At 42.7% G+C, this 21,667-nt stretch overlaps 2 protein-coding genes across 2 annotated transcripts in view; both read right to left on the bottom strand.

Moving 5' to 3' along the window:
- Nucleotides 1-7,911: 7,911 nt before the first annotated feature.
- On the bottom strand, nt 7,912-11,986 carry LOC125720841 (kelch-like protein 10). The gene is made up of 6 exons (XM_048996703.1): nt 11,981-11,986; nt 10,986-11,369; nt 10,025-10,636; nt 9,355-9,504; nt 8,359-8,719; nt 7,912-8,271 (listed from the first exon to the last, which is right to left on the bottom strand). The coding sequence occupies exons 1-5, from the start codon at nt 11,984-11,986 to the stop codon at nt 8,414-8,416; spliced, it is 1,458 nt and encodes a 485-aa protein (XP_048852660.1). The 3' UTR covers nt 7,912-8,271; nt 8,359-8,413.
- Nucleotides 11,987-12,110: 124 nt separating this feature from the next.
- The window catches only part of LOC125721042 (kelch-like protein 10), a 45,660-nt gene continuing 36,103 nt past the window's right edge, over nt 12,111-21,667 (bottom strand). The window contains exons 2-5 of the mRNA XM_048996980.1: nt 15,293-15,904; nt 14,539-14,688; nt 13,593-13,920; nt 12,111-12,609 (exon numbers count right to left, since the gene is read on the bottom strand). Coding sequence (XP_048852937.1) covers nt 12,554-12,609; nt 13,593-13,920; nt 14,539-14,688; nt 15,293-15,898 — 1,140 coding nt within the window. The 5' untranslated portion in view covers nt 15,899-15,904 and the 3' untranslated portion in view covers nt 12,111-12,553. The remainder of the gene's footprint in view (nt 12,610-13,592; nt 13,921-14,538; nt 14,689-15,292; nt 15,905-21,667) is intronic.

Below are 21,667 nucleotides of genomic sequence, written 5' to 3' on the forward strand. Positions count from 1 at the left end.
CACTCATAAGCACTCTCCTCAATATAATTTAAAAATAAAATAATAATTAAATAAATCATTTAAAATAAATAAATAATTTATAATAATAATAAATAATTTATAATAATAATAAATAATTTATAATAATTAAATAAATAATAAATAAATAAATAAAAATTAAATCCAACTCCCGTGATGTTACATCGTACCACCACAACCAAGCCCCGCCTACACAAGCCCCGCCCCCAAGTGACCTTTTGACCCGACCTGTCAATTTGATGGAAGCGGTATTCCATCCCTCTCTCTGAGATCAGAACTTAGAGAGACAGACAGTGGAATACAGTGGGGGGGGGGGGGGAGAAACTGCATGCGGAAGGTATTCGAAGCTACCCCAACTGGTGCACATAGAGTTGTAGTTATAAAGTAGTCGCAGTAGGCCTTATGCAATATGTTATGCGGTAGTACAAATATATTGTTACGTTAATCCTATTAAATGTTAACCATGTATTTACAGTGACTCAATGACAAGATGTCAATACCAATCTTGAATCAAAGGTCAACCTAATATTCACTGTGATTCAATGTCAATATAATCAATATCAATATTCTTATCTCAGGTTGGAGCCTGTTCTGGTAAATTGATCAAAATGGGTGGATTTTACCTTGCTGCAAATGTGAACCAATAGAACTTGATTTCTTGTTTCATGACCAATCAGGACTTAGATGTCCTTATAGGGAATTGGCTATTATAGTCTATCAACTGGTTGCTCTTTGTGCTCGGGGTGCCTGGTGCTAGAGTGTGACAGAAGCACTTTGCTGGATTGCTTGAATAAAAGAGAACTCTCTCACCAACTGAGAGGTCTGGAGTTTAATTCTAAATGGCTCAACTAGAGTTATCAGAGAGGTTGATTCATAATTTCCCTTATATAGAATCAGTGGTTGCGCAGGCACGCGGAGTGGAGCTTCCCGAATAAGGCTGAAGTTGGCTCCTTATTTGCAGCTCCTTACTCACATTTTCCGATCCACCTTAAATGCTGCGCAGCCGAATGCAATGACGCGATTGCGCCTGTAGAGGGGCTCATTTAGCGAGGGTTACCTTCAGAACTTCATTTGGCTTTCGATTCCTATTAACTGAACACGATTATACTGACTTGTTGCCACTTTGAGGAAAGTATATATCTGGGCAGTTTCAGTAATAGTATGTGTGTATTTTATCAGAAAATGAGACAAACGCAAACGTCTTTCCACTCCCAATCAGGCCCAGAAATATGCCCAATCAGGCAAATATGAACTTCTCAGTACACATCAGGTATGCCAGTATATAGGAAAAGTGACATTCTCCTGACCCAGACTGATTTAATACTTTAAAGATCAGATGGAAACAAGGCATGTCATACTATAGCGCACAAAGGTGTGAATGAGAAGCCAGGTTTCCATGCCCATTTTAATACATTAAATCAGTCTGGGCCAGGACAATGTGACTTATTCTATATTGTGCATACCTGACGTGTACTGAGAAGTTCATATATGCCTGATCCAGAGAGGTTTAAAGTATTAAAATGCTCCCCCTACATGCGCAATAAAACGCTGCGAGTAATAAATATGACTGGTGTGTGAGTGTTTGTGGGCTGGCCCGCCATCCTGGGTTGTTCCCTGCCTCGTGCCCATTGCTTCCGGGATAGGCTCCGGATCCCCCGCGACCCAGTAGGATAAGCGGTTTGGAAAATGGATGGATGGATGGTGTGTGAGTGTGTGTGGGCTGGCCCCTCATCCTGGGTTGTTCCCTGCCTCGTGCCCATTGTTTCTGGGATAGGCTCCGGACTTCCCGTGACCCAGAAGGATAAGCGATTTGGAAAATGGATGGATGGATGGATGGAATAATAAATATGACTGATGTGTGACTGTGCCCTGCGATGGGCTGGCCCCCATCCTGGGTTGTTCCCCGCCTCGTGCCCCCCGCGAGGTAGAAGGATAAGCGGTTTGGAAAATGGATGGATGGAATAATAAGTAAGTTACGTGTGATCCCGCTGCAAATAATAATACGTAATACGTTATTACATGAATGCGCACACAGATGGAGTGCGGAAAAGGTGGAAGCGTAAGAGCAAGATGAATGCGGTAGGCAGGGGTCCTCGCATTAACAGTGAGACACGCGTTTCTCTCATAATGTAATCTATCTTAAAGGTTTTGATGAAACTTGAGAGCCTTGAATAAAATAAGGCAACAATTTGCACCCACTTTTTGGGAGTAAACATAACTGTTTATTGGAGTAAACTGTTTTTTTTTGTGAGATACACCCAATTTAAAGAAAATAAATATTTTAAATATTTAACTGTAAAATGTGGAATTCTATACTGTACTGTTTTTTCGCCATACTACCTTTACCAGCATGCTGTGCAGTTTGTACATTCCCACCGTTAAGGCGGTTTTTTTTTGTTTTCAATTACAGTGGAGAAATCCACTTAGCCCGCGAAATCGCGGCGGCAATGCGCCAGTTGCTGGAGTGAGGGTGTTCTTTTTGGCGGAGATAACGGGGCTGTCGGCACGTCAAATTTTAAATGGCAAGCAATTTCTTTCCAAAAGCTATGAACCAACTGAGGAACAAGTAGTATCGGAAGTATCTGAGGAGGTATGTGCATCCAGAGGCGCTTGCAGTTTATTTAAAAATCCTATATGTAAACTTTCCTTGTCGATTGCCTTCAGTGCATATAGAGCTTAAACTCTTCGCTTTGTTGTAGATGTAAGCATAAAGTCACTTCTTACGTTTGGGTCCATCATTGCAGAAGTGCTGCTGGTGATCACAGAATTGCACTTATAATTTTTTTTGTTTGTTTTCTTTGTCTTTCCGTGATCTAAATGTGCCTGTTGGGAAAATCCTTACAACAAAAGCACGGCAAGAAAGTCAGAAACTGATTTTTTGTTAATATACATGTAATTTTATGACTACTGTTTAATAATCTCACACTAATATATTGTAAGAATCCTCTGGAATTTCGTTAATGGTACCTTCACCCTGCTGCATGTTAGATCAGCTCTGTGTTTTATTGTTTGATTTCAGCACTTCTGGGGACCTGTAATTAATTGGGGTCTGCCCATAGTCGCTGTGATGGATATGAGGAAGAGCCCTGAAATAATCAGTCGTCGAATGACCTTAGGTAAGAGGCAGAGGGCTCACCTTCCATCTATATAAGTGTCCACTGGGTCACTCGGGACTCCAGAGGGACTTTTTAAAGGTTTTAAGCTGGTTGCTCTTCTTCTTTCTGGCCTCTGACCCCTGCATGATCTCTGTCTCCCCAGCTCTTACCTGTAACTCACTCATTTTTATGAAGTTCTCCTATCGAGTCCAGCGCCAATACTGGCTCCTCTTCGGATGCCATGTCACCAATGCGACGGCGCAGATAATTCAGGGTGGCCGGCTTATCCGACACAAGTAGGTCTCCACCAGGCTCCCTCTAGAATATTTAAATCTCCACCCCTCATCTGTTGATTAATGCCATATTACTGCTCGACATAGCATTTGCTGCCGGCAACCAGGCAATCACTCAGCCAGCTTTTCTCCTAGTCAGATCCTTCCTTAATAGTGTCACACAAGTACCTTTTATAGGTTTGTGTTTTTCATGAATGTTTTTTTCTTCCATTTCATAATGCAGAAGAAAAATCTCCCCTCCTCCCAAATAAATATATATATATATATATAAATTTATATATCTGTGTATTCATTTCTTTCATTTTTCTTATTATGAAACCACACGTGAGTAGGGGCAATTCACTGCCCATACAAAGTGTGAGGGGATAACATTTACCTAATGTAGTCCTGTATTAGACAAAATCATTTTATCACATGGGTCAGTTACAGTTACCTACATAAGGACATAAGAAAGCGAGAGGAGACCAATCAGCCCATCAAGCTCATATGGGGAGAATTTAACTAATAGCTCAAGAGTTGTTAAAATCTTATCTAGCTCTGATTTAAAGGAACCCAGGGATTTAGCTTACTACTTACTAAACTAGTAGCAAGACTCTAAAAACATGATGTGTAAAAAAGTGCTTCCTCAAATTTGTTTTAAAATGTTCTCTCGCTAATTTCCACTTATGGCCACGATTTCTAATATTTAAACTAATATTGAAATATTGAACAGCATCCAGACCTGTTAGAATCTTATATACCTGGATCATGTCCTTCTTAGTCTCCTTTACTCGAGGCTAAACGGATTCTGCTCAGTTAACCTCTCGTAAGACATTCCTCTAAGACGAGGAATCATTCTGGTACCCCTACGTTGCACCTTTTCCAAGGCAGCAATGTCCTTCTTAAGGTATGGTGACCAAACCTGCACACAATATTCTAGGTGGGGACTTACCGAGGAATTATATAATGGAGCCGTTTGTGGTGGACAACATCAAAGGCCTTCTGCAGAACTAAGCAGATAACATCATAGGCCTTTTTGTGATCAATTTCTTTCGTAGCTTCCTCAAAGAACTCAAGTAGATTAGTTAAACAGGACCTACCTCTCCTAAATCTATGATGGCTATACCTCAGAATGTTATTTTAATCCAGGTAATCTACCATTTTCACTTGGATTATAGCTTCCATTACCATTCCAGTTATGCAAGTTAAACTGATTGGCTTATAGTTTGCTGGATTACTTCTATCCCCTTTTATGAATATGGGTGTTATATTAGCATGCTTCCAATTAGAAAGTGCCACACCAGTAGATAAGGATTTCTCAAATAGTAATGTTAAAGGTTGGTTAATAATATCCCTCATCTCTTTTAAAACTATACTTTATACCAGGGGTGCCCAAAGTGGGGCCCGCGGGTCAAGGTTGGCCCGGCGTACTATTTAGATTGGCCCGCCAATGGATATCTAAAATTTTAAATTATTACTGTACTAAAATTTGTTTCAAAAACTCTTAAAGCACGAATCCCAGTGTAGCTATCAGTGCGTTTACTTTTTAGTGTACGTTGGCCTAACTAATATATATTATACAGTCCTCACTCATGGTGCTTTGATTACATTTGAAATATCTAAGACTAAAATTGAAATACAAGCAACTATAAGGGTAATGTAGAGTATATCTGTGCACATATGTACATTTCCACACTTCATAAATAGTCATATTTTAACAATTTGTAAAAAGTCCCATGAGTCTTTGTTGCCGCCATACGCGATCAAACCAGTTTGTGGCGGGTCACCACCGGGCTGCTAGCTTAAGCCACTATCAACATGGAGCGGCATCGTCAGTGGCACACAGACAAAAGACATTTTAAAAAATGCTGGGAGGAAGAATATTTTTTTCACTGACATAAATGCTAAAGCGGTCTGCCTTATTTGTAACCAGTCTGTTGCTGTACTAAAGGAGTATAACATTCGTCATCATTATGAGACGAAGCACGCAGCATTTTCGCAATTCAAAGGTGATGCGCGAAAGAACAAGACCAGGGAGCTGCTGGCTAAACTTCACAGGCAACAAGGGACTCTTACACGGCCCTCGACAGCCCAGGACAGCGCGACACGAGCCAGCATTGAGATTACTGCGCTAATTGCCCGGACTGGGAGATCATTTTCAACGGGTGACTTTGTTAAGGAGTGTCTGTCCATAGCTGCGACAATCATGTGCCCGTCACAGGCAAAAACTTTCTCCCAGATCAGCCTCTCACGAAATACTGTGACACGTCGTATTGAAGAAATGTCTCGAGACATTAAGGAGCAATTTAAAGCAAAGGCTGCTGGATTTGTCGCCTTTTCTTTGGCGTGTGATGAGAGCACGGACATTTCGGACTCTGCACAACTTTTGGTTTTCATACGGGGAGTAAATGAAAACATGGAAATAACTCAGGAGCTGGCTGGATTTGAGACACTGCGCAGCACAACAAAAAGTGAGGATTTGTTTGCAGCCGTTGAGCGAGTGTTGGATACGAACGGGCTGAGCTGGGAAAAATTGGTTGGGATAACAACTGATGGAGCACCTGCCATGGCTGGGAGGAAAACAGGCCTTGCCACACTAATTTCCCAGAAGGTTTCCCAATGTGGAGGTAAGGTGGCAAAATACCACTGCATCCTGCACCAAGAGCAACTATGTGCCAGATCAGTTGGTATGGGAGACGTGGTGCGTGACGTGATTAAAATCATAAACTGCATACGATCAAAAGCGCTCTCACACCGCCAGTTCAGAGCTCTTCTAGAGGAGGTTGATTCACAATACAAGGATGTGCTTTACCACCAAGAGGTGAGGTGGCTGAGCCGCGGGAAAGTCCTCAAAAGATTTTTTGAGCTGCGCCATGTCATCGCGGAGTTTCTGACAAGCAAGAACAGTGACACTCAAGTCCCCACAGATGAAAAATGGTTTTGTGACGTGGCTTTTATGGTGGACATCACTGACCTGCTCAACACCCTGAATATTCAGCTTCAAGGGAAGGATCAGATCATCACTGAGCTGTTTGACCACATAACGGCCTTCAGGTCGAAGCTGCAGCTACTCTGTCGACATCTGTCAGCAGGTTGGTTAATACATTGTACACACACAGAGACACACATACACATTCAGTTTTAATGGTGATAATGTCTATCATACTGTATTTTATGCCGTAAATAAGTCCCGGCCTTGTTAACTGTGTTGCGGAGGGACAGCGCTGTCCATGGTTCTTAAACTTGATTGACAGGCAGACATGCGCTTTGTTTGTCTTTTGGAGCTTGCATATTTTTTGTGATTGTAAAAATGCTTATGATTTAATCAAGTGATAATGGAGAGGAAAGGTGGCAGCATGTACCTGCACCTCACATGATAAAAGTGCAGTTACTGGGATTGATATTATGTGGAATATGTTAGTAAGTGCATTTACTAACATATCCATATTCCACTGTTGTGCAGTTAAAAAGTATTGTTAAAAAGTATTGTAATAAAATTGTAAGGCTAACTCTTTCAAAGTACATAAAACAACATTTATGTTGCAATATTTATTATTATTTGACGACTTAGCAGCTCTTTCACTTCTTCCCAGGAAACCTTGCACACTTCCCTAGTCTGAGAGAGGTCAACCTGGTGAAGCAGAGACTGCCTGAATATGCAGCACTTCTCAGACACTTGGACCAGGACTTTGCGTTGCGCTTTGAGGACTTTAGGGAAAGTAGAGGTGACATGGAGCTGTTTTCTCAACCCTTCACCATAAGTGTGGACTCAGTGCCTGATCACATTCAGATGCAGCTAATTGAGTTTCAGTGTGATTCTGAGCTAAAGAATAAATTCATGTCACTACACCTGAAAGATTTCTACACACATGTCTCATCTGAAAGGTACCCAGACATTAGGAAACATGCACAGGTCATGTTAGCTTTGTTTGGCAGCACTTACATCTGTGAACAGACTTTTAGTGTAATGAACCTTAACAAGTCCAGGCTCAGAAGCACTCTGACTGACCCACACCTACAGGACATCCTCACCCTCTCAGTGAGTCAGCTGCAACCTAATATTGATAGGCTGATAAACGCCAAAGAACAGCTTCATGTTTCTCACTAGTGGTGCAATTATATTGTTCCTACTGTTGTTGTTGTGTTGCTGTTGGACATGCACTCTTTGACATTTTGCACTATATGTGATTACAAAAGTTTAGACGTGTTCTAAATGCCTATATATGACTTATTTGTCATATTTTGTTTATGTTATTTACACAGAAAGGAAGGTTAGATAACTCTTTGATAAATAAAACTACTTTACTTTACTATTAGTGTTTGTATTTTGTGTAAAATATTACATTTGGCCCGCGGTCCTCCGATAGATTTTCATTTTGGCCCACTAAGGGAAAATGTTTGGGCACCCCTGCCTTAGTGCTTAATTAGTAATCACCGATGGTTGCAGCGGAATTTCTGAAGAGAACCGTCAAACGAGAACAACGTTTATCCAAAATGGGAAATTTATGACGCTTTCACAAACTAGATAATATGAAAAAGAAAACTTTATTTTAAGTATGCAATGTCAGGAGAAGATTCAGCTCCCATCTCCAGCAGAGCTTCTCCCATGTCCTGGAGGACGCAGGGGACTGACTAGTACGAATGGGCCTTGTTCCATGCCTCCATTGTGGAGGCAGCTGACTGGAGCTGTGGCCTGTTGTGGCAGCAATCCCCGAACCCGCTGGTGGACAGCGTTGATGAAATGTTGGAATGCGGCTTCGGCGGTCGTCGAGGTAAAAACTCAGGTGTGGGAGGAGTTTAGCGAGGCCATGGAAAATTACTTCCGGACAGCTTTGTCTTCAAAGACCTCGATCCCACCAACACACCTTCCAATGAGGAAGCAGAGTCTGGGGAAAAAAAGAGGTGTCCATATAAACTCAATGTATGTTATAGGGAAAGAATTCGGGGTGGGGGGTGTAAATGAGGTTACGTACTGGGCATGCTGTTGTGGGCAGATGGGTTTCTCTCCTCCTTGGCGGCCATTAGGGACTAACGAGGTGAAGCGTATTCTATGATGCGGGGGTGCGCAGGCACTACGCAGCAGCTGAAATGGTTTCTGGCTCTGCTCATGTCCTGCGCACGATACCAGCTGCCTGTCCCCGCATCATAGCACTCCACCTTGTTAGTTACCCCAAACCCATCGTGGCCGCCCATCACGAATAGGAGGTCGTCCACCACTGCGATGCCAAAATCACTGCGCGGTGTGGACATGGGGGCCACAGCATGCCAGCGGTTTGTGGTAGGGTCATAGACCTCCATGGTCTGCAGGCGATCAGGCCTGTTGATACCGCCCACCTGAGAGATGCCAAAGATTCATTATCACTTGCTTGCCAAAAGGATGGGCAAACATCAACTTTCCCAAAGTCATGAACTCTTAAGCAATTTTCACCCTATGAAAGCAGGCGCCTTAGAACCTCCCATTGTCTATAGATGACACAAGCTTATATACAGAAGTCAACCTATATGCAATGAAAACATGGATTTGGGCAACAGAAAACTTGTATGATTCGGTGAAAACTGTGAGCCTTCAAAAAAGACTCCTTATGCTAATATATTTTGCTTTTTTATTGTTATTACTTAAAACGAACACTTGAAGCTAATCAGACACTGAAAAAAACAACAATCTGACAAATTATATCTGGAACTAGGGAAAATAATTAATAAAAAATCTAAACTTTACAACCCGAGCTAGTAGCAGAGACCCCCCAGCAGATCCATTTATAACCCAGAAATGAATGCAGGGAGGCTAAAGAGGGTAGCATATATGTTTTTTATGTGTATAAAGATAAGCCTTTGCAGCAGGTATTTCTGGCATTTAACTGTTTTGTTTGGTTTAAATGTATCACAATGAAAGACACAGCAGCAAAGACAAAAAAACCATGAGTCTTACAGGTAAAATGTGAGATTTGACACAGAAAGGAATCACTCACCGCATATATCTTCCCTTTATACGCCGTGACTCCAAGGCTGTGACGGGGAATGCTCATTGGAGTGATCAAGCTCCATTCGTTAGAGAGTGGGTCAAAGCACTCCACTGTAGATAGGCTCTCTGTTCCATTGTGGCCCCCACAGATGTATATCTATGAAAACCAATTTAACTGTGAAGACCGTTATACTGTATATGACTGGGGTTTGGAGGTTACAGATAAAGTTCATTGTGACTCAAAAATAAAAGTATATGCTATGCATAGTGTATGACAGGGTTCCCCAGTCCCGTTCCTGGAGGAACACAGTTTGCAAATTTCCCTTCTCAAACACACCATAATCAGCTAATTTTCAGGTTTAGTATGGCTGTTTGAAAAGGGAAATCTGCAAAGAGTTTTGGATTCTGCTCCCCCAGGAACAGAATAAAGGAAACCTGACATGGGAACACCATTTCATCTATCTCACAAGTCTTGGAGTTGACACCACAGCACTACCCAATGTGCCACTAATGGAGACCAATAATGCATTTATCCAAATACTTAAATGTATTGAACATAGTAATTGTGGATTAAAATCAGCAATCTGAAGAGAAAGAGAACTCATGACTGTGTAAAATACTCAATTTCAAGGGTAAAATGAGGGTAAACACAGTCAGACGCCCTCCCATTACCCTACCTTGCCATTCAGGGTGGTGGCGCTGGCATCGTTTCTCCTCTCATTCATGTGCTCGATCTGGGTCCATTCATTGGTTATTGGGTTGTAGCACTCTACGATGTTGAGGGGCCTGAAACCAATATGGCCACCCATGGCGTAGATGAGCCCATCGAGCACGACCACACTAACATTACATCGATGCCAGTGCATGGGGGCCATCTGCTGCCATGCTCGTGTGATCGGGTCGTATCTGCGCAAGGTATTGATGAAATTTTGCCCATCAAACCCCCCAATGCAGTACACAAACCCATCATGGTACACCGTGCCATGACCAGCTAGGTTGCTCTGCTCCTCCTGCGTGATATCCACCCAGCGGTCGGCCCGTGTGTCATATGCATCAATGCAGTTTGTCGTGCGCATGTTCCATCCACCAACAGCCAGCAAAATGTCAGAGGGCAAGCGCGGGCGGATCAGTGGGTTCTCAAAATCAGAGAATGGACTTTCATCATGAAGATCATAGATGACCTTCATGACATCAGTGATAATTGGCCTGCACGCCGCATTGGCCTTCACCAGATCGTTGGCTTTGACGATCTTCATAAAGTACTCCGGATCCATACGAGCCATCCGAATCTACACATGAAACAAGAATGAGAGAATTCCCATGAGTTCCTTAGTGCTTTCTGTGAATCTCTGGAGATGAGCAATTCCTAACATTAAAGGTACATTAGCTGAAGCCATTTACATAGAAAGTCTCAGATGTGTCAGCTAACACTTATTTCATGTAAGACATTTCAGTGTTTTGTTTTCCATTATTTCTTACACTCTCCTCCCAGGTGTAATACCTGGAAGCCTTGGTTGTAGACTTATGGGACATGGAAATGGAGGTTCAGTCTCTAGCTACAGTAATAAGGACTTCACTCAATGAGCATTCTATTGTTATATACACAAGTCAATGAGAACATAGTATAACTATACTCACCTTGGGCAACAGAGCTGAAATGTGGGCCTCTCGGGTGGCAGGCTCGTGCTCGATCCACCGGAGGATGGCGTCAAACACCACATCCTCTTCTCTGACATTCAGCTCATCCTGCTGTATGATGTCAGAAAGTTGTTCAAGACTTAGTTCTGGGAACTCGTTTGAGCTGATGGCAACCTCCTTAAAGTTTTTCAAGATGAAGTTGAATGCAGACTGGTGCAGCTCGTTTACGCAGTAGACATCGGCGATTTTAAGAAGGCCAATGCAGTTGTTGAGGCAGAGCTGCTCATGCAGGAAATCATAGCAGCGCTGCACGATGCCCAAGACACTGAGATAATCAGCCGCAACCAAAAAGCGTAATGTTCCTAATAGAGTGGCTGATCTGTCCTGAAATCGTAAAACTGAAAAGTTTTCAAACACAGTATGTATATTATATAACATGTTGGATAAATAGATGTAATTTATTGGTGACTTCGTGTACATTGAAGTTTCTGCCTTTTAAACAACTATAAAGTAATGTTGTTTGTTATATAAAAAATGTACATTTAAATGTATGAAACAAAAAATGTATACACACACACATTACATTTTCGTTAGCTGTAAAATACAGTGAAGTGAAATCTCCATTATTTGCGTTGCAATATTCCACCACTAGGGGGCAATTTTGGACGAAGGAATCTCTTTAATGGCTGTTACCAACAGAAATGTTTGCTGCTACAGTATTCAGCTTTCTGGGTGTCCTGCAAAAAGAACTAGATGACTACAAGTAGGTATGGAATGCACACTGCCCATCTGACAAACCAGAAGCCACTTTTTGAAATGTAAATTTTATTATTGAAACATTTTGTTGGATTGCACTCTAGGTTTAATGGAAGAAACTGTGGATTCCATGTATCTCCTGAAAATCTTCGTAGTCTTTGTGGAGACAATGATCTTCAAATTCACTTTGAGGTCTTGCAGAGACAAAATGAACTTGCTCCACCAGTCAGCTGGGTTACTGCCATGGAGAATTATATTGCATTCAAAAGTGTATTAGGTCTATAAGGTAATTCTGCTAACAAATTGTACAAAGCTCTCAAAATTATTTTGGTTTTCAGACAACAAATAACATTTTTTCCAGCCTTTGTTCTCCAAATAAGACATTTATTTAAACGTTGTATACAAAAATAAATTAAGCATGTTCAACAAGAACACTTTGGCCATTATACATATTGCTGTGTATAGAGCCATTAAACTGCCCCCTTAAAGCTTTTTACTGCCAAACAAAGCTGTCAGGTCAAAAATCACACTGTTAAAAATGAAGTATAAAAGAATACAAAAATAACTTCTAACAACTTATAACACTTATTCAATAAGATTATAGAACAACATAATCATTACATTGCAATTCAATCACCAGAGGTGGCGTGGAGTACAATAATTAACAGCTTGGCTTCAGGGAATGCCAAACCCTTCAGGGAATCCCAGTGTTATTTAACTGTCCCATTCTGTGTCCCTTCCCTGTTTGGCCAGTAGGTGTCATTGGTCATCTCGTCCCACGTGTTGTCAGTCTTTCTTGTCCTCCCCTGTTGTCAGTCTGTAGCGTTTCCCTTGTTCCCTGCCAGCCACTTGTTGAGCACGTGGTTACCTGTAATTTCAATTCATTAACTTACTGTTTGCCATAGGCTTTTAAATACATTATAAATAATTTAAAAAAATAACATAACAAGAGATAATACTATGAATTTCCTCACTGATTAATTGTGTTGTGGGTTGGAACTCAGTATGGAGTCCCCACAAAGATACAGATACCTTATATGTGTGTGTGTGTGTGTGTGTGTAGCAGGGCCGTAGCACATCTTCTTCTTTGTGTTCAGGAATTGCTTCTTGTAGGTTAAGTTAGAATGGTTTTCACAGTTCTTTGGTCTGGAGATCAGGCTGATTAATCACAGTTGATTTTTGTGGACAATCAACCATATACATATGTACATATATATGTGTGTGTGTGTGTACAGTAGTGTGCAAAAAATCATAAGCAGTCAAAAGAAATTGTGTGATGTCACGATTGTTACGGTTTGTAGCAGCTAATCACTGCTGTTAATAGCAGCTAATAGCTGCTGTCTGTAGCAGCTAAACTACTGTTACTATAACTGCTAATAACATAACAATTTTCCCGTTTTTTGTGTAATAAAGTATATAATGTAGTAATGTGGTGTGTTTTTGATTCAAATATGTTAGTATGGTATTGGCAAGATATTATTGTATCAGCCTTTATTACATTAAGGGGGAAAATTAGCACATTATTGGCAGTTATTACATTAACGGTAGGTATCATATGTGCCCTTGAGAGGTAAAGTGGGCTATCCCACATGTCAGTCAAAAATGACTGTCCAATATTAATTATTGAGGGTCTATCTATCTTTTAAATATACTGAGATCTGTGCTACCTATGATACATATCAATTGTAGGGTATAGACACACTGATTTTTTTTTTTTTTAATTCAACTTTGGAGCTCATTTTCTCAAAACTTTGTTTTTGTGGGATAGCCCACTTTACCTCTCAAGGGCACATGTTATATAGGTCTAATGTACGAAGCATTAACGTTAGACATGATGAGCTGGTTACCCACCAGGCAGGCAGATGGGGGCAGGTGGGCGAGGTGCAGCGTACTGTACGAAGCGGGGGTGCGCAGGCACTGTGCAGCAGCTGAAGCTCCTCTTAGGTGCAATCATTTCCTGCGCACGGCACCAGCTGCCTTTCACTGCATTGAAACATTCCACTTTTGCAGTTACTTTGAAGCCATCGGAGCCTCCCATCGCAAACAGCAAGCCGTCCACCACTGCGATGCCGAAATAGCTTCTTTGTTGTCTCATGGGAGGCCCAGCGTGCCACTGGTTAATTGCAGGGTCATAGACCTCCATAGTCCGCACTGGATGAGCCCCGTTGGTACCGCCCACCTGCGAGACACCAATGGTAAGTGATCACTCGGGTACCAAACAGATAAGTAAATATCAGCTTTCTCGAAGTCAGGAACTCTTAAGGAATTATCGCCCTATAATAGCAGGCTGCACAGAACCTCCCATTGTCTATATAGGACACAAGCTTATAACTAATTTGTGTTCAACATACATGTCAACATAACTGCAGTGAAAAAAAGGGAATTTGGGCAACAGAAAACCTGTACAATTCAGCGAAAACTGTCAACCATCAAAAAAATACTTCTTATGATCATATATTTTGCTTTTATTATTATTTTTATTAGTACTAAAAATAATACTTGTAGTCAGACACTGAAAAAAAAAACAAACAGAGCAATTACGTCTGGAACTACAGAATATAACTGTAATCAAAAATCTAAGCTTTACTAAGCGTATTCGTTTATAACCCAGATATGCAGGGAGCATATGTGTATTGAGATGGGCCTTCCCAGCAGGTCATTTCATCCACTGAATTCTTTTGTTTGTTTTAAGCGCATTACAATCTGTGACACAGCAGCAGTGACAAAAAATATGAGTCTCAGATAAATCTTGAGATTTGACTCCTTTGTTTCAGAGTACAAGAAAGGAATCACTCACCGCATAGATGTTTCCCTGATATGCCGCTACTCCAAGGCCACGTCGGCGAGTGCGCATGGGAGCGATCAAGGTCCATTCGCCCGTGAGTGGATCATAGCACTCCGCAGTGGAAGTGGTCTGAGCTCCATTGCTACCCCCACAAATGTATATCTAGGAAAGATGGTTCACAAGTGATGTGTGTTATGCTGTACATGATTGGAGATGGAGATCTAGAAAGCGTAAATGTACATTTAGCTAATGGATGTTTAATCCATCCACCTTCCATAAAAGTCTATTCAGTACAGGATGGTGGTGAACCTGGAGCCTACCACAGGAAGCACATGGGCATTGGTAGGGAATTTACAGTTAGTTGTGATCATTTCCCTTGTGAACCGCAGCTTAATCAGCTAATTAAGTTCACTAGGTTTGTTTGAATAGGGAAATCTGCAAATTGTTTAGGATTCTGACCCTCCAGGACTGGAATTGGGTAAAGCTCCTACGTTAACACCAGTTATTGTATCTCACAAGTCTTGGGCTGTGGGCAAAATTGCAAAAACACAGAGCTGGACACCACAGCACTGCCCAATGTGCCACTAATGCAGAGCGACAATGCAAGGTCATTTATGTTTTATCTAAACACTGACGTTTACTGAATAAACAATTATGGATTGAAATCAACCATTTGAAGACAAAGCGAGCTACTGAGTATGTAACATAATCAATTTCAAGGGGAAAATGAGGGTAACCACAGGCAGACGCCCTCCTATTAACCTACCTTTCCATTCAGGGTGGTGGCACTGGCATCCTGTCGCTCCTCGTTCATGGGCTGGATGATGGTCCACTCATTGGCATTTGGGTCATATCGCTCTACGATATTCAGAGGCGACACGTCTAAACGGCCACCCATCACATAGATGAAGCCGTTACTTACGGCCACACTGACACAACAGCGGCGCCAGTGCATAGGGGCCATGTGCTGCCATGTCCGTGCGACGGGGTCAAATCTGAGCACAGCATCGGTGAAATTATGGCCATCATAACCCCCAAAACAATACATGAAGCCATTTAAACACACACTGCCATGGCCGGACTGGCGAGTCTCCTGCCCCTGTGTTATATCCACCCAGCGGTCGGCCCGGGTGTCATAGGCTTCAATCCAGTTTGTCGTGCGCATGTTCCATCCACCAACAGCCAGCAAAATGTCAGAGGGCAAGCGCGGGCGGATCAGTGGGTTCTCAAAATCAGATCGTGGACGTTCATCATGAAGATCATAGATGACCTTCAGTACATCAGTGATGATTGGCCTGCACGCCACATTGGCCTTCACTAGATCGTTGGCTTTGACGATTTTCATGAAGTATTCCGGATCCATACGAGCCATCCGAATCTACACATGAAACAAGAATGAGAGAATTCCCATGAGTTCCTTAGTGCTTTCTGTGAATCTCTGGAGATGAGCAATTCCTAACATTAAGGATACAGCAGTAAGTGCAAATTTTTATTTCTTTAGCTGAAGCCATTTACTTTGAAAGTCTCAGATGTGTCAGCTAACACTTGTTTAATGTAAGACATCTGAGTGTTTTGTTTTCCATTATTTGTTACACTCTCCTCCCAGGTGTAATACCTGGAAGCCTTGGTTGTAGACTTATGGGACATGGAAATGGAGGTTCAGTCTCTAGCTACAGTAATAAGGACTTCACTCAATGAGCATTCTATTGTTATATACACAAGTCAATGAGAACATAGTATAACTATACTCACCTTGGCCAATAGGACTGAAATGTGGGCCTCTCGGGTGGCAGGCTCGTGCTCGATCCACCGGAGGATGGCCTCAAACACTACATCCTCTTCTCTGACATTAAGCTCATCCTGCTCGATGATGTCAGAAAGTTGTTCAAGACTTAGTTCTGGGAACTCATTTGAGCTGATGGCAACCTCCTTAAAGTTTTTCAAGATTAAGTTGAATGCAGACTGGTGCAGCTCGTTTACGCAGTAGACATCGGCGATTTTAAGAAGGCCAATGCAGTTGTTGAGGCAGAGCTGCTCATGCAGGAAATCATAGCAGCGCTGCACGATGCCCAAGACACTGAGATAATCAGCAGCTGCCAGGAGGTTCTCCACATTCTCAGCTGTGATGACCACAGAGTACGTGTAGGCATACTCTATGACCTGCCTCAGTGTTTCTGGGGAAATGCCTGGGAGTTGGTACTCCCGCTTTCCTGAATCATTCCAGTCACTGGCGAACAGAGCCCTGAAACACAATCCAGAAGTGACTCATCTAATAAATATCGGTTTTGCAGGCAAAGTTAAATAAGGGGTTTTCTAAATCTTCTGAACCAGGGACCCCCAAATGAATATCGACCAGAGCTAAGGACCCCCTGCCACAGATGATCACATAGGTACTTAAGAAGTAGGGTCAGGAAGGGCTTTAATCTTATCTTTCCAGCAGTGGCTCCCTAAAAATATTTTTCACTTAGACTAGAGGGCAGGTCCCCCGGAATATTATTTTTGCCACTGATTGACGTGGTCCACTTTTTGTAATATTTTTACACAGCTATTATATGCCAAAAGTTAAGGTGGTACCTTTAATAACTGTAGCTCAGAAATATTTTTGCTAACCCCGTAGTATACTAATATAACACAATAATTGTCATGACCTGTGCCTCCAGCCCTTGTATGTGCTCAGGATGAACCTGCTCTCATCTGTGAAAAGCTCAGGGTGCCAGTGGCAGACCTGCAAATTCTGGTATTCTATGGCAAATGCCAATCGAGCTCTATGGTGCTGGGCAGTGAGCACAGGGCCCACTAGAGGACGTTGGGCCCTCAAGCCACCCTCATGAAGTCTGTCTCTGACCAAACAATCAGAAACATTCACACCAGTGGCCTGATGGAGGTAATTTTCTAGGGCTTCAGCAGTGTTCATCCTGTTCCTCCTTGCACAAAGGAGCCAATACCGGTTCTGCTGATGGGTTAAGGACCTTCTACGGCCCTGTCCAGCTCTCCTTAAGTATCTTCCTGTCTCCTGGAATGTCCTCCATGCCCTTGAGACTGTGCTGGGAGACACAGCAAATCTTCTGGCAATGGCACATATTGATGCGCCATCCTGGAGGAGTTGGACTACCTGTGCAACCTCTGTAGGGTCCAGGTATCGCCTCATGCTACTAGTAGTGACACTGACCGTCACCAAATGCAAAACTAGTGAAAAAACCGTCAGAAAAGATGAGGAGGGGAAAATGCCAGTGGCCTCCACCTGTTAAACCATTCCTGTTTTGGGGGTCATCCCATTGTTGCCCCTCTAGTTCACCTGTTCATAATTTCATTAACACCAAAGCAGCTGAAACTGATTAACCACCCCCTCCGCTACTTAACTGACCAGATCAATATCTCAGATGTTTAATAGACTTGATGCTATACTCTAATTAAAAAGTGTTCCTTAAATTTTTTTGAACAATGTATAATTGTAGCATCTCTTCCCTTGTCTTAAACTCCACACACCTAGAGTTGTAACCTAACATCCTATTGGCCTTTTTTATTGCTTCCCCACACTGACATGGAAGCATCAACATACACACCGAGATCTTTCTAATAACCAGCTACCTTTATTTCAGTGGAACCCATAATATATCTGTACTTTTATATTTCTGCTCCCTGTATGGATTACCTTACATTTATCTATGTTAAATTCCATCTGCCAGGTATCCACCCAGTCGCTATTCCCGATCCCGTTGTAGCCTCTCCGCTGCTAGATCAGTACCTGCTACACCACCCACCCTGGTGTCGTCTGCAAATGTAACCAGTTTACTGTATGTATTGGTGTCAATATCATTAATGTAAATTAGGAACAGTAGTGGTCCTAAAATTTAACCCCACGGTACCCCACTATGAACGCAGGCCCACTGTCATGCCCGGCTCGTACGATCGTCGTGTGTGCCACGCCCCCTGATTATCCACGTGTGCTTCCCCAATCATGCCCAGCTGTATCTTGTTGTTTCACCATGCCTTTTGTCTATATCAGTCCACATCTTGCCCTGTCCGATGTCCGTCATTGATGTTAGTGCTGTTATGTCCTGTTCTGCCCATAGCCGTCTTTCCCCTAATAAAACACCAGTTTTCCCCGTATTCTACCTCCCTGCTTCGTCCTTTCCTGCCTCCTTCCTGCCAGCCTGCCCGTCCGCACCCGCAAACTCTGACACCCACAATATAATAATATCGTGTACAGTACATACTGTAATCAGTCCAGAGGTAACATCACTTCTCCAAATTCAAGTTGCCGGCTATGTTTACTGTAGGTCCCAGGGGAAGGGGTTGCACTAAACCAGTATTTCAATGGATTACGAAAAACCTTAGTGCAGGGGTGCCCAAAGTGGGGCCCGCGGGCCAAGGTTGGCCCGCCGTACTATTTAGATTGGCCCGCCAATGGATATCTAAAATTTTTAATTATTACTGTACTAAAATTTGTTTCAAAAACTCTTAAAGCACGAATCCCAGTGTAGCTATCAGTGCGTTTATTTTTAGTGTACGTTGACCTAACTAATATATATTATACAGTCCTCACTCATGGTGCTTTGATTACATTTGAAATATCTAAGACTAAAATTGAAATACAAGCAACTATAAGGGTAATGTAGAGTATATCTGTCACGGGCGACCGCGGGCAGAGCGGCGATCGTGAGGGCAAGCGGGGAATCAGGAAGCAGGCAGGCAGGATTCGGGGCAAACGGGGATTTAATCAAAGGTTTTCGGGGAACAGGGAACATCGGACACTGACTGACATCAATGACGGACGAAGGACTCAGGTAAGACACGGACTGAAATACACAGGACTGAGCAAATGAACTAGATACAGCTGGGTACAATCGGGAGAAAACACGTGGGTAATCAGGGGGCGTGGCACACAGGAGGAGCGGACGAGCCGGGCATGACAATATCTGTGCACATATGTACATTTCCACACTTCATAAATAGTCATATTTTAACAATTTGCAAAAATTCCCATGAGTCTTTGTTGCCGCCATACGGGATCAAACCAGTTTGTGGCGGGTCACCACCAGGCTGCTAGCTTAAGCCACTATCAACATGGAGCGGCATCGTCAGTGGCACACAGACAAAAGACATTTTAAAAAATGCTGGGAGGAAGAATATTTTTTCACTGACATAAATGCTAAAGCGGTCTGCCTTATTTGTAACCAGTCTGTTGCTGTACTAAAGGAGTATAACATTCGTCGTCATTATGAGACGAAGCATGCAGCATTTTCGCAATTCAAAGGTGATGCGCGAAAGAACAAGACCAGGGAGCTGCTGGCTAAACTTCACAGGCAACAAGGGACTCTTACACGGCCCTCGACAGCCCAGGACAGCACAACACGGGCCAGCTTTGAGATTACTGCGCTAATTGCCCGGACTGGGAGATCATTTTCAACGGGTGACTTTGTTAAGGAGTGTCTGTCCATAGCTGCGACAATCATGTGCCCGTCACAGGCAAAAACTTTCTCCCAGATCAGCCTCTCACGAAATACTGTGACACGTCGTATTGAAGAAATGTCTCGAGACATTAAGGAGCAATTTAAAGCAAAGGCTGCTGGATTTGTCGCCTTTTCTTTGGCGTGTGATGAAAGCACGGACATTTCGGACTCTGCACAACTTTTGGTTTTCATACGGCGAGTAAATGAAAACATGGAAATAACTCAGGAGCTGGCTGGATTTGAGACACTGCGCAGCACAACAAAAAGTGAGGATTTGTTTGCAGCCGTTGAGCGAGTGTTGGATACGAACGGGCTGAGCTGGGAAAAATTGGTTGGGATAACAACTGATGGAGCACCTGCCATGGTTGGGAGGACAACAGGCCTTGCCACACTAATTTCCCAGAAGGTTTCCCAATGTGGAGGTAAGGTGGCAAAATACCACTGCATCCTGCACCAAGAGCAACTATGTGCCAGATCAGTTGGTATGGGAGACGTGGTGCGTGACGTGATTAAAATCATAAACTGCATACGATCAAAAGCGCTCTCACACCGCCAGTTCAGAGCTCTTCTAGAGGAGGTTGATTCACAATACAAGGATGTGCTTTACCACCAAGAGGTGAGGCGGCTGAGCCGCGGGAAAGTCCTCAAAAGATTTTTTGAGCTGCGCCATGTCATCGCGGAGTTTCTGACAAGCAAGAACAGTGACACTCAAGTCCCCACAGATGAAAAATGGTTTTGTGACGTGGATTTTATGGTGGACATCACTGACCTGCTCAACACCCTGAATATTCAGCTTCAAGGGAAGGATCAGATCATCACTGAGCTGTTTGACCACATAACGGCCTTCAGGTCGAAGCTGCAGCTACTCTGTCGACATCTGTCAGCAGGTTGGTTAATACATTGTACACACACAGAGACACACATACACATTCAGTTTTAATGGTGATAATGTCTATCATACTGTATTTTATGCCGTAAATAAGTCCCGGCCTTGTTAACTGTGTTGCGGAGGGACAGCGCTGTCCATGGTTCTTAAACTTGATTGACAGGCAGACATGCGCTTTGTTTGTCTTTTGGAGCTTGCATATTTTTTGTGATTGTAAAAATGCTTATGATTTAATCAAGTGATAATGGAGAGGAAAGGTGGCAGCATGTACCTGCACCTCACATGATAAAAGTGCAGTTACTGGGATTGATATTATGTGGAATATGTTAGTAAGTGCATTTACTAACATATCCATATTCCACTGTTGTGCAGTTAAAAAGTATTGTTAAAAAGTATTGTAATAAAATTGTAAGGCTAACTCTTTCAAAGTACATAAAACAACATTTATGTTGCAATATTTATTATTATTTGACGACTTAGCAGCTCTTTCACTTCTTTCCAGGAAACCTTGCACACTTCCCTAGTCTGAGAGAGGTCAACCTGGTGAAGCAGAGACTGCCTGAATATGCAGCACTTCTCAGACACTTGGACCAGGACTTTGCGTTGCGCTTTGAGGACTTTAGGGAAAGTAGAGGTGACATGGAGCTGTTTTCTCAACCCTTCACCATAAGTGTGGACTCAGTGCCTGATCACATTCAGATGCAGCTAATTGAGTTTCAGTGTGATTCTGAGCTAAAGAATAAATTCATGTCACTACACCTGAAAGACTTCTACACACATGTCTCATCTGAAAGGTACCCAG

This window comes from Brienomyrus brachyistius, unplaced genomic scaffold (assembly GCF_023856365.1).
Source record: "Brienomyrus brachyistius isolate T26 unplaced genomic scaffold, BBRACH_0.4 scaffold27, whole genome shotgun sequence".
NCBI lineage: Eukaryota > Metazoa > Chordata > Actinopteri > Osteoglossiformes > Mormyridae > Brienomyrus > Brienomyrus brachyistius.